Raw genomic sequence first — 15,746 nt, 5'->3', positions numbered from 1 at the left:
GTGACTAATATATACATCTTCCTATTGTTTTTTCCACTGCATGCATCTGATGAAGTGGGCTTATGCTCAACTAAATTTGTTAGTATCTAAGGTGCCACAAGTACTCCTCGTTCTTTTTGCCGATACAAACTAACACTGCTTCCACTCTGAAAATGTGTTGCTTCTGTAGACAGACCTTATTTCACACACCAGGGGCTCCCTCCCTGCATCCCTCCATTCCCCCACTACCCTCCCATCCCCCTCTATTCAAGGACTCCCTTCAACTCCCCTCCACCAGGAGGGCTGTGTGCCCCCAGTCTCCCCACTGCCAGAAGTGCTGTGTATACCCAGTCTCTGCTCTCCTACCATATCAGGGTCCCCCATTCCTCTTCCTTTCATGGCTCAGTGTGCAACCCCCATTCCAACTTCCCCCAATACGAGGGGCTCTGTGTGGCCATCTTCCCTACTGCCATGGGTTCTATGTGCCCCATCCCCGCCCATTCACCTATACCAGGGTCTCCCACTGTCCCATGCCAGGGGTTCTGTGTCCCCATCCCTCACATTACCCCATACCTAGAGTCGCTCCCCCCATCTTCCCCCAACCATAGCTTGTGTTAGCTATTCTCCCTACCCCCTATGCCAGTGGCTCTTTGTGTAGGAACTTTCTACCCCTTCCTCCACACTAGCATCTCCCAATCTTCCTACAGACTACAGGTTCTGCATGTCCCATTCTCCCACCCAGGATACCCCTCTCCCCCACGCCAGGGACTATGTGCCTGCTCCCAATCCCCTCTTCCTCACCTTCCCTTCAATGGCAGGGGCTCACTACCCCCTTTTCCCAATACAAGGATCCCACAATTCCACCCATGTCAGTGGCTATGTGTGCGCCCCCATCCGCTCATCAACACCACCATAATTCTTCTGAACTGGAGATAAGTCAGTCAGGGTATTAACATGTTAAACTACTAGAAGGACTAGCAGAGCTGAAATAGAAGTATTGTCATTGCTATGCTGAAAGGAGTTAACAGTTGCCATCAACCAGTTTGATCTATAGACATTTGCAGAGGTACTTGAAGCTGTGGCTGTGCTAATCAGTTGCCAGGGACATCATGTGTCCCCCATTTCCTCCTCAGCTTCCTGATTCCCGTCTCCCGAAATCAATAGGGTTTTGTCCACTGATGCTCAGAACATTCTTTGAAGTTTTAGAATTGATCAGATGAGACATTCGAAAGTTACTGTGTTACATACAGAGAGAAATGCCCTTGAGTTGACTGTAAAGCTTTGCAAGCTTGACCAATCATAATTGCATTGTTTTTGCATGGCACTTACTACAAATCATCCCTGGGTCCTTCAGCATTCGGTTGAGACAGAATGGAAACTCTATAGCAGATCTATTTAAATTTAATTGCTTTTATATTTAATGTGTGATTTAAAAGAAAAAAGTTTGATCCGAAATAAAACAGCCTATCTCTATATTAAATTCAGTTCTATGTACAATTCTCAGTATGGCACCAATGTTTACATAAACACCACACAACTGCATAATAAAAGACCATTTACAAATTTTCTCCTGAACTGAATTCTTTCCCAAGTTTATAAAAATATGAATTCACATTTTCAAATGAACTAGTTTTTGCATTTAAAATGAACTAGTTACCTAGAAATAGCATTAATGTTGTGAGTTAATACTATTGTTACTAACTCATATAGCAAAACATGTACTTTTAAAATTATTGTCACATGCTGTCCCATTTCATCATTTTTAGCAATTTGGTATGCACATGAAGGAGAAACTAGAGGCTAATTTACAGAAGTGACTACCATATAGCCTGGTAGCTTAGGCTCCAATACATCTGTTAGGCTTAAGGGTGCCATAGGACACTCTGGTGCTTTTTACCATATATTGTACACTATAATTACAAAATCCAAATTAAAATTATCAACACATCCACAGAGTAATGCAATATAGAATCATTCCTATGAACTACAATAGCTGGCTGCAGCTTTATTCTTGTATGTTGGTTCCATGCTTTCCCCAACCCACATCCCCAGGCTTTTCTCACGCTAGAGCAAACAGATTCCACCAAACATTCACTGATGAGCACTGGATCAAGCTGGGAAAGTAAAAAGCTTTTATGACTATGAAAGGGTTATAGATCAACAGTATTTAATTTATTTATTTTTAACTCACTCTGAAAGGAATGGCGCTAACAAACATTCATCGACTAGTATACAAGGCCACTGCTGACTTTTAGCCACAATTCCAACAACAAAATGATACATAACTGAGCCCAAATTTCAAGTTTTCATTGTGATTATGCAGCTCTTTATCAACTAAATAATGCTGTCAGAAAACAGGATACCAGCCAGCCACACACCTCTCCAGCGCATCATCAGAGATCTACAACCTATCCTGAAAGATGATCCTTTACTCTCACAGATCTTGGGAGACAGACCTGTCCTCGCTTACAGACAACCCCCAACCTAAAGCAAATACTCACCAGCAACCACACATCACTGAACAAAGACACTGACCCAGGAACCTATCCTTCTAACAAAGCCCGATGCCAACTCTGTCCACATATCTATTCAAGGGACATCATCATAGGACCTAATCACATCAGCCATACCATCAGGGGCTCGTTCACCTGCACATCTACCAATATGATATATGCCATCATGTGTCAGCAATGCCCCTCTGCCATGTACATTGGCCAAACCGGACAGTCTCTACGCAAAAGAATTAATGGACACAAATCTGACATCAGGAATCATAATACTCAAAAACCAGTAGGAGAACACTTTAACTTGTCTGGCCATTCAATGACAGATCTGCGGGTGGCTATCTTACAACAGAAAAACTTCAAAAACAGACTCCAACGAGAGACTGCTGAGCTGGAATTGATATGCAAACTAGATACAATCAACTCAGGATTGAATAAGGACTGGGAATGGCTGAGCCATTACAAACATTGAATCTATCTCCCCTTGTAAGTATTCTCACACTTCTTATCAAACTGTCTGTAGTGGGCTATCTTGATTATCACTTCAAAAAAAAATTCTCTCTCTTACTTAATTGGCCTCTCAGAGTTGGTAAGACAACTCCCACCTGTTCATGCTCTCTGTATGTGTGTACATATATCTCCTAAATATATGTTCCACTCTATAGGCATCCAAAGAAGTGGGCTGTAGTCCACGAAAGCTTATGCTCTAATAAATTTGTTAGTGTCTAAGGTGCCACAAGTACTCCTGTTGGATACAGACTAACACAGCTGCTACTCTGAAACCTGACTACGAAATGTATCATTTCACATTAGCAAGCAGAGAGTTGCCGTCATCTCAGCAAGCAAACTCTTATTTAAGCTTAATCTTCTGGTTATGGGGGTGATAATTAGCTAACAGCAGTGGGGAGGGAGAAATTATCTGTATCATTAAAACAAATAAAGCTTGAATGTAAGGAATTTTAAGATTTCTGCTCATTTTTGTTCTCTCCCTTGCTCCAGGCAAAGTAACACAAACCCAGATTATTTTATTTCAATGGGGTGGAAATGAAAGAGTAATTCTAATCCAAACCAAGAAAAGAGCAGAAAAACAGTAATGTATTAATAAAGCCACATCTTGAATCTAAAGAGGGTTTTTGTTTGTTTGTTTTAAAATATAAGTGAGTGTGATTTAAAACACTCACTGTCAAAAAAATCAGGTCATTATTGCTTTTACTAAGTAATTAATTTCACAAAGTATTGTTCATCTTTATTTTGCTACCAGTAAGGAATATTTACTTATACAAATAGTAGCTTAATTACAATAGAGATGCTAACAGTGTACAGTAAGAACTGCAAAGAATGACAGTTTCCAAGAACTCAACATGAAAATCTGCTCCAGGCTGAAACTTGGCTTAGAATCTCAACCAGAAGGAAGTTGGCTTTGTGTGTTTTTTTTGAGCAACTGTGTTTAAAATCCATTTGGCTCGATTTGGACGGTTATTTTGTTGCATTTAACCTCCTCCGCCGCCCCCTCCCCCCAATAAAATAGTAATTTAAAAACATCTATATGTTTTCTAGATACCATATAGTACTTTGTAAAGGAGAATTCAAAACATAATTTCGTCAAATATGAAATATTAAAGGACTCAAAGGACTAGTACCGGGAAGTATTAAAACCCTTTGAAGAGACCTGCTTCTTAAATATCAGTTACCTTGTGAAGTAGCTTTATAAAGGCTTTTACTACTATCCCTGTGGTAATAAGAAGTATATATAATATTCTGCATACTGTACAAGTGCAAAAATAAGTTGACATTATAGGCTGACATGGGTTTATAGTAGTCCGTGTTGTCTGCTCCTGTCCCACATTTTTATATTTTTTGTAACAGATATGGCTAAAGTAATTGACATTCTTATTTAAATATCTATGTTGATCTCTGACTTTGTTCCTTTTTCATTAATTTCTGCTTCTATCCCCCAAGGTAGCTCTTAATTCATTATAATTGCAATTATATAAAATTGCCGTGGCAATTATAGTTGATATTTTTAATCAAAAATTAATTTGATTCTGCTCAAGTTTTAAACAGTTCTAATTTAATTGTGTTAGGATGAAGATGTTGCAGATATGAAAATCCCAACTGTAAATGCATGTCCCAGCCTAACTGCAAAAAGCAAGACATTTTAATTAACACATTACAGAGCTAATCCATTTATGTACTCAAAACCTAGTTTTCATGCAAACATGTCATTCTGCATTACCTTAAATCTAAATGACATTTATTTACTTACCGTACATCTTCAGATTTCAATCTACACTGCCTACACTAAAATAAGATTCTGCTTAAACATTGCTCCATTTATGTATTTTTTCGTGGTTCTAACTAATATTTTGGAGAAATCACCAAGAAGCACTGTTGTGGGTCTTCATCACATGATTATGTAAACTCTTATTACGATGTGTTTTTGTAAAGCTATTAAACACATTTTGTACAAAAAGAAATTAATCATACTCTGTGCAGCAAATTCATCCTAGGTATATTCTCACATATGTTCCATGGAAATCCATAAGCATTTCCTTTAAAAAAATATTTTAAAAAGAGCTTTGTGTGACAAAACCCCTGCCATTTTAGAAATTCTGTTGTTGGTAATTACTCATTTTACTCTCACCCTCTAATACTCTCCTGTACCTTAAATACATGCATGCATGGGGTGCAAGAGAGAGCAAAACCCCCAGTATAACAGCTTTGTCTCTTTCCTCTGAAATCAGGGGATTTGTGGAGGACAGGAGAAGCTGACCATATCTTACTCTTCCAATCATGTTAGAAGTGCAATATATGAGACTGACAATACGGAAGGCCTCAGGGAGCACACGTAGAGAAATGAAACCAAAAACTAAGTGAAGGGTGAAATCCATGCAACTCCACCAAGATTGGCCTAATACTGTCAGTTCCTTGGAGGTGACAGCTCCCTTGGCATGTGTCCTGAATTAGAAAAGAATAAGAAGTAAACTCTTTCCCAGATGTTGGGCGAGCAACTACTCTTAAAAATACAGTTAGCAGCAAACCCTGAATTAAACTGAATATGGCTTTTCATTTTGCAAAAAGAGAAAGCACAACAGAATATAAAAGGTTCCTAATTAGTATTTCTTTTACAAACATTGCTGCTGTTGCTGCTTGTGTGGAAGTATACACAGGCTGGAAATCAAAAAACATTGCGGAATGCACGCATATAGAGGGTATGCCTCCAAGCCAGAGAGTCTGGGGACAGCAGCAGTCAGAGGAAGCAGTTGTTGCTCTTTAGAAAGGATGCCTGCATTCCATTTCCCTGCAGGCAGGAGAGAGCTAGTGCTTATTTTTCCAGTATGAAGAGAAAAGGGGGCAAGAAGGAAGACTCGACGGTGTTAGACAATGGGTAAGAATTTGTAAGTAAGGTAGCCAAGAAAATACGTCTTTTTAGAAGGTAGAAGTGGTTAAAGAAACTGAAATTACAAAATGAGATTGTTTGTAGAAAGCATCCAGCACCATGAGGAACACAGGGGGACCCATACATATGGACATAAAAATACCAAGAAAAATAGTGGTGATACATTGGTGTGGGCAGAAACACTGAATAAATGAAGGTGTCCAACTTTTACAATATCAATTACTTTTTTTAATGTGAAATTACACTATCATAGTAAGAGTATTTTTATCTACATCTCATTCTCTCTATGCAGAATTATGAAACAAACATAGAAAGTACATTTGCTCACTATGTGCTCTCTTCATTTAAGTATTGAAATACAACCAAGCACCAGGATTTCCAGCAAATACAGATAGATTCAGTGAACCTAGTGCTACAGAAAGCACAAAGTTTGGGTCCTAATTAAAAAAATTTAATTCAAAATTATATTCTAATTAAAGAGGAAAAAAGCTTAGTAGCTATTTTTAAAAGGAGTAAGCTTTGTACAGCTTTATCTTCACATTGATTGCTTCTATATTTTGAATTTCATAATAATGGTACTATTTCCACTTATTTGGCAGAGCAATGAAACAAAAGAAGGAGCATCTATTAGAGCCATAAAGATCATCCAATATGAGATTCTAATGAATGTTTTGGGAAACAATTCTTTTTAATAGGGTGATCAAAGCAGTAGTTATGGGTGGATTTGGGGGGGGGGCAGTGAGGAGGGATACAGAAAACAAAAACCCTATCTGGCTACACATAATTAGAACATAAGAATGGCCATACTGGGTTAGACCAAAGGTCCATCTTGCCCAGTATCCTGTCTTCCAACAGTGGCTAATGCCAGATGCCTGAGAGGGAATGAACAGAACAGATAGTCATCATGTGATCCAGGCCCTGTCGTCCAATCCCAGCTTCTGGTAATGAGTACGTTTGTATAATCTATCTTTTGACAGATCGTTTGTATAATCTATCTCTCCTCCCCCCCCCCCCCCGAGTAAATATGCCAGATTGTTCAAGTACTTGGTTGACATAGGCCAATAGTCTTCCAGTGGTTTTGTAGAGAAATAATTTCAGCTTTGAGATACACTATGAATTTTCCATTAAATAAATAGAGTGCTGCTAAATGTGTGGGAGCACTTTTAGATGAGTGTAGCATAAGAACACATCCATTTCAGTTGCACAAGATTGTTCCCTAGAGAGCTGTTCTTGAAACTATCTTCTTTATAATGTAGTTAAAGCTTCTCTTTCTCCAGGAGGAAGTTTCAGATACTGCAGCTGGGACCTGAACTGGAGAACACCTGATCTCCATCTGTTAAGGACCATCTGTTCCTGTCCCCCAAAACACATTTTCAAGTTGGCAATGAATATTATTTCTAAACTAGAGAGTTTAATACCTCAAGAGATTCAGTAAACTTGTACTATGAAATGTCTGCTCAAAAGATATAGCGTACATATTATTCTAAAGGTTGAAGTGGTTCCACGGATGGAAGCTCTTTTAAAAAAAAAAAAAAAAAAAAAACACACCATCTATGTCTTTGCACCCTACCTGAAGCACCGTGGGCACAGTGTACTGGAGAATCCCTTGAAACTTCAGGATATGGTGTAAAACCTATCATTGGGCAGGCATTTCTTATGAAAGAAACAGAACTGGACCCTTGAAAATTTAGAGGTTCTAAAAACAGACAAAGAGGGAGAGGACCACATACCCCATTTTTATTTACATAGTTAATGTCTGTAAAATGTGCCCAGACATGATTTTGACAAGCTCAAAAGGTTTGTATAACAAATAAAAAAACCTCAATGCTCAAAAATCACACTGGCAGAAGAGGTTTAAACTTACGCTTGATGAACACTTAGTTATATAAAAATGTTGCAAGTTTCTGTACAGAGTTCGTTTCTTGGACCATGAATCCCCCATGGTTCTGACAGAATGGCTTTGGCTTTAACTGAGCAAGTTGTTCCTATCTGGGAGTAAACCTCTCCTATTTATGTTACAAAGTACCTAACTACCATGAAATAGAAAGCTGCTTTGACCCTATCCTTTTGTTTGGTTTGGTGCATGCTCACATGTTTTATCAGCATCTAATTTCTCCCACTGGCAAGTTATTTAAAATTCTGTATTGGGTAAATATCAGCTAGGATTACTTTTTCCTAAAACTGCCTTGATACGTTTTCCACTCCTCCAAGATGCAGGAAATTGCTTCTCTTTATGAAGTTTTCCAGGAAATACTCCTTGGGTCTCCCCTCCCCCGCCCCGACACTGCTTCTTTGGTAGCCATGGATTTGACTCTTATCCATATAGGATACATTAAGTACAAACACCAGAGCTACACAATGATGCTTTAAAATTACCAATATTTCTCAAAACACTTTCGTGTCTAAAGAGTGAGTGATTAGTGCTGCTTTGGCTAATTCCATGATATGCTGACTGTACCAATGCTAGCAAGCACTGAAAACCTAGCAAACTGTTCGCTCTGTTTTTCTTTACTGTATGGGAAACCAATAACAAATGTGCTGAAAAGCTGATATGTTGTGATGATGGTGCACCACAACTGAAGCATACAGTGCTATTGTAATATTCCACCAAAAACACATCAAACACATGGAAGCAGAAAAACTGGGTGAGAGGAAAGGAAACAAAGGCAGACAAGGAATGTGAGCATTAGATACCACATACTGATAAACAGCAACCCAACCAAATGAAGCTGGATCTAAAATAACTGCCTAATATAGCTAGACTATAGCAAGTTTAGCATTCTGTTTTGAAAAAAAGTTGAAGTCAAGCTAAATGTTAAGTTTCATCTTGACCAGTCTAACTAGAATGTAGGTTTTCTGACTCCAAACAACAGGACTTAGAAATCAAATAATTAGATTTATATTTTAATTCCCTAGACTATCCTAATATAGCTTTCACACTGTATAGTTTATAAATAGGCAATTCAACTTTGGGATGGAAAGTAGTAATTAGTTTGCACTAGCAATACTCTGAAGTTTAAAGAGGGAAATAACTAACAGAGCTACAGGAAACATTTTATGTAGGCAGAATATAACTAGTTTAACTAAACTGGCCAGGACAACTGCTTTGTACACGCGATTCAGATGCCAGTTTTGCATTCTTATACGAGTTTTATATTGGTTTAAGTCCACGAACATCAAAGGAATTATTCCTGATTTACATCAGCATAGATTAAAATGACGACTGATCAATCTCCAATAGTCTACGCTTATGCCTTGGTGAAAGAGGACTAGGAACACTTTCAGAAGTAACAGTTACTAACCTTTCCATAACTTGGTCTTAGAGATGTGTTGCACATGTCCATCCCACTGACTATGTGTGTACGCTCCAGTGCACAGTTTGAGAGTTTTTCCCAAAAATAGCAATACCTGTTGTGGTGGCATCAGCATCCTCTCCTGCCTCGCACCCTGCACGCAGGCATAAAGGATTGGAGCCACCACTGATCTGACTAAGTTCCTTCCTGTCGGGAGGGTCCAAAAGACAGAAAACGAGAGGGGGTTGTGGAATAGACGTGTACAAAATATCTTGAACTAGGTAACTCACAAGCAACCCAAATTGGAGGTGGGTTCAAAGTTTATTTGAACAGGGACTGGAGGACCATTTGTCCAAATTTAACACAGTCTCTAGATTGTTGAGAGAGCGAGAGAGAGAGAGAGCGCGAGCGAGCACAAAGTGAGAGGCAAATATGTGAAACGATGACCCTCTATCAAGTAGCCAACTGGTAACCTAGGCAAACAACTAGATATCAAAAATGATATCCTTTGAGTGGAACGGGACTTCCTCTCATTCTGTTCATTGTACTTGCGGAGAATTGAGTAGAAAAGCTGAAAGATTTAGTCAGATCCAGATAAAACTCTAAAGCAGTGGTCCCCAACCTTTCCCTGTGGCGGGCGGTGGACAACTAGCCACCGAGAAACGGCAATGCCAAGAAGCGTCGCCGCCGAAATGCCGCTGAGAAGTAGCGTCATCAATGACGTCGCTGCCGAAAATCAGCAGCATTTCGGCGGCAGCGCTACTTGACGTTGCCGCTTCTTGGCAGCATTTCGGTGGCTGCTTGTCCAGCAGCCAGTATGCGGGCACCAAGGCGCCCGTGGGCACCGCATTGGGGACCCCTGATCTAAAGCTCTTCTAACGTCCGGAGTGTACAGTCTCTTCTAACCATTATTACCAGGAGGCTTTGGGAAGAAGGTTGGTAAGAAAATTGCTTGTTTAATATGAAGTGTTATCCACCTACGTAAGAAACTTTGGGTGAAGACGAAGGAAGACTTTGTATACAAAACTATATACAGAGGGTCTGATACTAGTGCACTCAACTCCCCCGTCTCCTGGCTGATGGCTACTAAAAATGCTACCTTCATTGAAAGGTGCAACAGACAGGTCACTAGAGGCTCGGGGTGGGGGGTGGGGAATCAGCTTTGTTAGGACCAGATTCAGGCTTCGGGGGGGTGGGAGGGAGAGGAGGGAAATAGGGTTCTGTATGTGCAGAAATAGCCTGTCCAATCCCTTTAAAAATCTTACAGACATTGGGTAGGAGCAGTTAACAAGTAGATGGAATGCTAATATAGCTACCAAGTGTACTCTGATTGAGCTAATTGCCAATCCTTGATGTTTCAGGGACAGAAGATTATTCAGCACACACCGAATAGAAGTAAGGACTGAGGAAACCTCTTTAGGTTAGGACCACACAGAAAATCTCTTTCATTTAGCCAGATAAGTAGTTCTAGCTGATGGTTTTCTACTATCCAGCAGCACATTCTGAACTTCTCTAGAGCAGGACTCCTTCACTAGTGTTAACCATGAAGACTTCAGGTAAAAGGCCTGAAGATTACAGGGGGTGGGGGGAGATAGCGTGAAGCGAGTGTGACTGAGGGGGACTGATTGATAGATCTAAGAGCTCTGAAAACTAGCATTGACTAGGCGATGTCAAGGCAATCAATATAACATAGGCCTTGTCCTGCTTGACCTTGCATAGAATCCAGGGAAGAAGAGATATATGGGGAAAAGCATATAGGAGACACACTGACCACAGCAGCAGGAAAGCATCCATCAATGAACCCGCACTGTGGCCTGCCCAGGAGCAAAACTGGTGGCATTTTCTGTTGTCTTTTACTGCAAACATATCCATTTGAGGAGCTCCACAGAGGTGGAAAACGGTCCATGCCATGTCTGGGCTGAGGGACCACTCACAGTGATTAACAACCTGCTCAGGTAATTGGCCAGCATATTCTGAGACTTGGGAGGCAGATCACTTTCAGAAGTTGCTGATGAAGAAGTCTCAAAACAGAATTGCTTCCCAGCAGACTAGTGAGGACCAGTTCCCACCCTGTTTGTTCTAAAGAGGATGGAGTTAGGCTGTTCTCACTGGTTGCTTCTTGTTCTGCCATGGTCTCAAATTGCAGTGGGGGAGGTCTAGGTTGGATATTATGAAACACTATTTCAATAGGAGGATGGTGAAGCACTGGAATGGGTTACCTAGGGAGATGGTGGAATCTCCATCCTTAGATGTTTTCAAGGTCAGGCTTGACAAAGCCTTGGCTGGGATGATTTAGTTGGTGTTAGTCCTGCTTTGAGCAGGAGATTGGACTAGATGACCTCCTGAAGTCTTTTCCAACCCTAATATTCTATGATAAAACATGGCTGTTAGACTGTCAGTCAGCACCAACTTTCCCAATGTGTGGAAGGAATGCCAGGCAAGATAATTCAATAGCTCGCAACCAAGGGCGCCGGAACTGGGGAGGCCAGGGGCCATGCCCTCCCCCTTTTTGAAAGTGGACAGGCCTGGTCCATCTACTTTTTGCCATGGCCCCCCGCCCGATAAGTAGAGGGTCCATGGCTGCCGGCCCACTCCAGCTTCTGGTTTGGCCAGGGACAGGGTGGGGGTGTAGGGGCACTGGGGAAGGGAGTGAGTGGGAGGTTAGGGGCAGCTCTGTCTTTTATACCTGCATGAGGCAGCAGAGAGGGCTCGTGCTGCCACGACTGGTACCACTAAAGGGGAAAAAAAAAAAAAAACTGACAACTGTGCACTGGAGCACATGCACACCTACAGTGCAATGGACGTGTGAAATCAAAGAAGAACAATCAGTTGTGCACTTTTCTGAAACATGTATCCACCACGTGTGTATACACATAGCATTTTCCATACCTAACCCATATTAGCTCTGTTGACCTCAAAAGAAGTTAACAATTGAAGGAGTAGAAGCTGAGAAATGCCTTAAGAGATTGCATAAGGACTAGAAACATTTTAACATTTGCCTTTTCAAAATATAAAGCAGTCTGTGAACCAAACAATAAAATAAAATAAAATCCACACAATAAGCACATACCTAGTCCTCATAGACTTTAAGGTCAGAAGGGACCATTATGATCATCGTGTCTGACCCCCTGCATACTGCAGGCCACAAAACCGTCCCTACCCTTCCCTTGACTCTGCTGATGAAGTCTCCAAATCCTGTGTTTTAGTGACTTCAATTGGCAGAGAACCCTCCTGCTAGCGATCCCTGCCCCATGCTGCGGAGGAAGGCGAAAAACCTCCAGGGCCTCAGCCAATCTACCCTGGAGGAAAATTCCTTCCCGACCCCAAATATGGCGATCAGTAAGACCCCGAGCATGTAGGCAAGAGTCTCCAGCCTGACTCTTGTTAGCCATTATACTATTTACCTGCCTTTGCGCGGTATTCCTTAGCTAATATGCTTTACCATTAAACCATTCCCTCCATAAACTTATCTAACTTAATCTTAAAACCAGACAGGTCCCTCGCCCCCACCGTTTCCCTCGGAAGGCCGTTCCAATATTTCACCCCTCTGACTGTTAGAAACCTTCGTCTAAATTTCAAGCCTAAACTTCCCCACGGCCAGTTTATATCCATTCGTTCTCGTGTCCACATTAGTACTAAGCTGGAATAATTCCTCTCCCTCCCTTGTATTTATCCCTCTGATATATTTAAAGAGAGCAATCATATCCCCCCTCAGCCTTCGTTTTGTCAGACTAAACAACCCGAGTTCCTCTAGTTTTTTCATACGGCAGGTTTTCCATTCCTCTGATCATCCTAGTGGCCCTTCTCTGCACCAGTTCCAATTTGAGTTCATCTTTTTTAAACATGGGAGACCAGAACTGCACACAGTACTCCAAATGAGGTCTCACCAGCGCCTTATACAACGGAAGCAGCACCTCCTTATCCCTACTAGATATACCTCGCCTAATGCATCCCAAGACCGCATTGGCTTTTTTCACCGCCACGTCACATTGTCGACTCATAGTCATCCTGCGGTCTACAAGGACCCCTAGGTCCTTCTGCTCTTCCGTTACTTCTAACCAATGCGTCCCCAGCTTGTAATTAAAATTGTTGTTAGTCATCCCTAAATGCATCACCTTACACTTTTCACTATTATATTTCATCCTATTTCTGATACTCCAATTCTCAAGCTCATTCAAGTCTCCCTGCAGAATATCCCTATGCTCCTCCGAATTGGCAACGCCTCCCACCTTCGTATCATCCGCAAACTTTATCAGTCCACTCCTGCAATCGGTTCTGAGGTCAGTTATAAATAGATTAAATAAAATGGGTCCCAAAACCGAACCTTGAGGAACTCCACTGGTAACCTCCCTCCAACCTGACAGTTCACCCTTCAATACGACCCGCTGCATTCTCCCCATTAACCAATTCCTTATCCACCTCTGGATTTTCATATCGATCCCCATCTTTTCCAGTTTAACCAATAATTCCTCATGGTGTACAGTATCAAACGCTTTACTGAAATCCAGGTATATTAGGTCCACCGCATTTCCCTTATCTAATAAGTCCGTTACTTTCTCGAAGAAGGAGATCAGATTCGTTTGGCACGATCTGCCCTTCATAAAACCATGTTGTAATTTATCGCACTTGCCATTATTCTCAAGGTCCTCAACTACTTTCTCTTTCAGAATTTTCTCCAGCACCTTGCACACTACAGATGTTAAACTAACAGGCCTGTAGTTACCCGGATCACTTTTTTTCCTTTTCTTGAAAATAGGAACCACATTAGCTATTCTCCAGTCTATCGGAACCACCCCCAAGAATTAAAGTTCTGTAAGCTTGTGGTGCAAAACTGTTTATTCAATTCCCACTGTGGTCTGACTTTTATTAAGAATGTAATTCCTCAAGGCCAGAATCCCATTTAAATTTTTTCTTTTGGTTAATGTAATGTAAGTGTACATTTAACTACAACTGAAAATCTAAATACAGCAGAAATCAATTTAATGTAGACACCATTTTTACTCTGCCTGGCAGTAAATATGCAAAAGAATGCTCAAGTATTAGAAAAATGAGCATCTACTTTTCCTTTATTACCTTAGCATTTCCTGCTTTTGTCAGTTACTTAAGGCCAATTTTAAATATGGAAAGAAGCATAAAATTTGCAAAAAATTTTGCAAATTTTACTAAATCAGTAGTGATCTGCATTAAATCTCACAGTTAAACCAGTTAACACACTGTCTAGAGTTCTTCATTACACCTATGAACTAATTCTAAAAATCAAATTAAGCCCAACTTTCTAGTTTGTGGTTAAACACTTCTTTTAAAATAAAATACTGTTTTAAGTACAAATAACAAAAGGCAGTGCCTTAAGGAAAATCTTTACTCTTTTGGGGAGGTTCAGTTGCCAGAAGAGATCAATTTACCCAAAGAATTTTGTTGTTGTTGCTGAATTTGTATCATTTTTGTGATAATGTTGCTCAGAGTATCTTTTTGTAGCTTAACTGAGAAGTCTTAAAGATAGGAGTTTAAAATGGAAATAGTAACTGACCCTTAACTACAGCAATGTGAATGTGACAATGTAATGAACTCATTCCATTTACCAAAAACAAACATGCATTAATTAACTCTCACTGCAATGAAAGCATACTGTACTGATTGCTGTCTTTCTACAGAGAAAGATCTCTTTATAGAAGGCTTGCTGCCTTACCTCTAGGTCACAGCTGTATTCGGTGCCATCCAGGAGCATCACTTTGCACGGCACAGTTTTAATCTTCTTGGGAGCTTTCTGAGGCACTTTCTCCATTTTGATTTCAGTTGTTTGTACCTCTTTGGACTCCCTCTTTTCTTCTACTTTTTGTTTTTCTTCTTGCTCATTGGCAACTTTCTCTACTTCAATCTCTTTAGTGTCTTCTTTAGCAGGCTGTAAGAAAGATGTAGTTTAATACAATAACAAGTCCAACCCTTTCAGGATGAAGTTGAAAGAAAATTCTTCTTTTCTGTATATCAATAATTAATTATTCTTATAACTATCCATTAAGGTGTGCTCCCAGCTGGTGTTTGGATGCATAATATATAGTTTTAAGGGTTCCCCTTTGAGAAAAGATACTGAAAAACAATTTTTCTATTCTAAAGGCCACTATCTTGATGTTAAAATTCTAGCAGAAGCAACCAGTCTCCCTATAGAAATCAAAATGAAAGTTACATTTTTTTCTTAAAAGCAACTCAAAATATAATGAGAAACCGCATTAGAACAGAACAACATTTAAGAAAAACTCAAGCCCTAAGTGACACAGGATTGAATTTAAGGATTGACATCTGACTCTTCTGAAGGCAAGACTTTGGAGCACTGCAGAGCAGAGGCACATGTACAGCATAGTTCCTCACATTCCAACAGCACAGCCATCAGCATCTCAACACCAACATCCAAGCAGCAAGAAATAAAGACAGTATCCATAATGCATAGTCTTGAGAGAATGGAAGAGTAAAGCATGGAATAAAATAATTGAGATCGTCAGGACTCAAAAATAACTACAGCAGATAATAAATGGATTGCTTCAGTCACTAAGGGTATGTCTACACAGAAAACAAACA

At 40.3% G+C, this 15,746-nt stretch overlaps 1 protein-coding gene across 14 annotated transcripts in view; it reads right to left on the bottom strand.

Moving 5' to 3' along the window:
- The window catches only part of EPB41L2 (erythrocyte membrane protein band 4.1 like 2), a 253,122-nt gene that overhangs the window by 128,499 nt on the left and 108,877 nt on the right, over nt 1–15,746 (bottom strand). For all 14 annotated transcript variants that reach the window (XM_054021563.1, XM_054021553.1, XM_054021556.1 and 11 more), the window contains exon 3: nt 14,863–15,075. In XM_054021563.1, the coding sequence (XP_053877538.1) occupies nt 14,863–15,075 (213 nt within the window). The remainder of the gene's footprint in view (nt 1–14,862; nt 15,076–15,746) is intronic.

This window comes from Malaclemys terrapin, chromosome 3, assembly GCF_027887155.1.
Source record: "Malaclemys terrapin pileata isolate rMalTer1 chromosome 3, rMalTer1.hap1, whole genome shotgun sequence".
Lineage (NCBI taxonomy): Eukaryota > Metazoa > Chordata > Testudines > Emydidae > Malaclemys > Malaclemys terrapin.
Note: the sequence above shows the minus strand (reverse complement) of the source record. Positions and strands in the feature narration are given on the sequence as shown.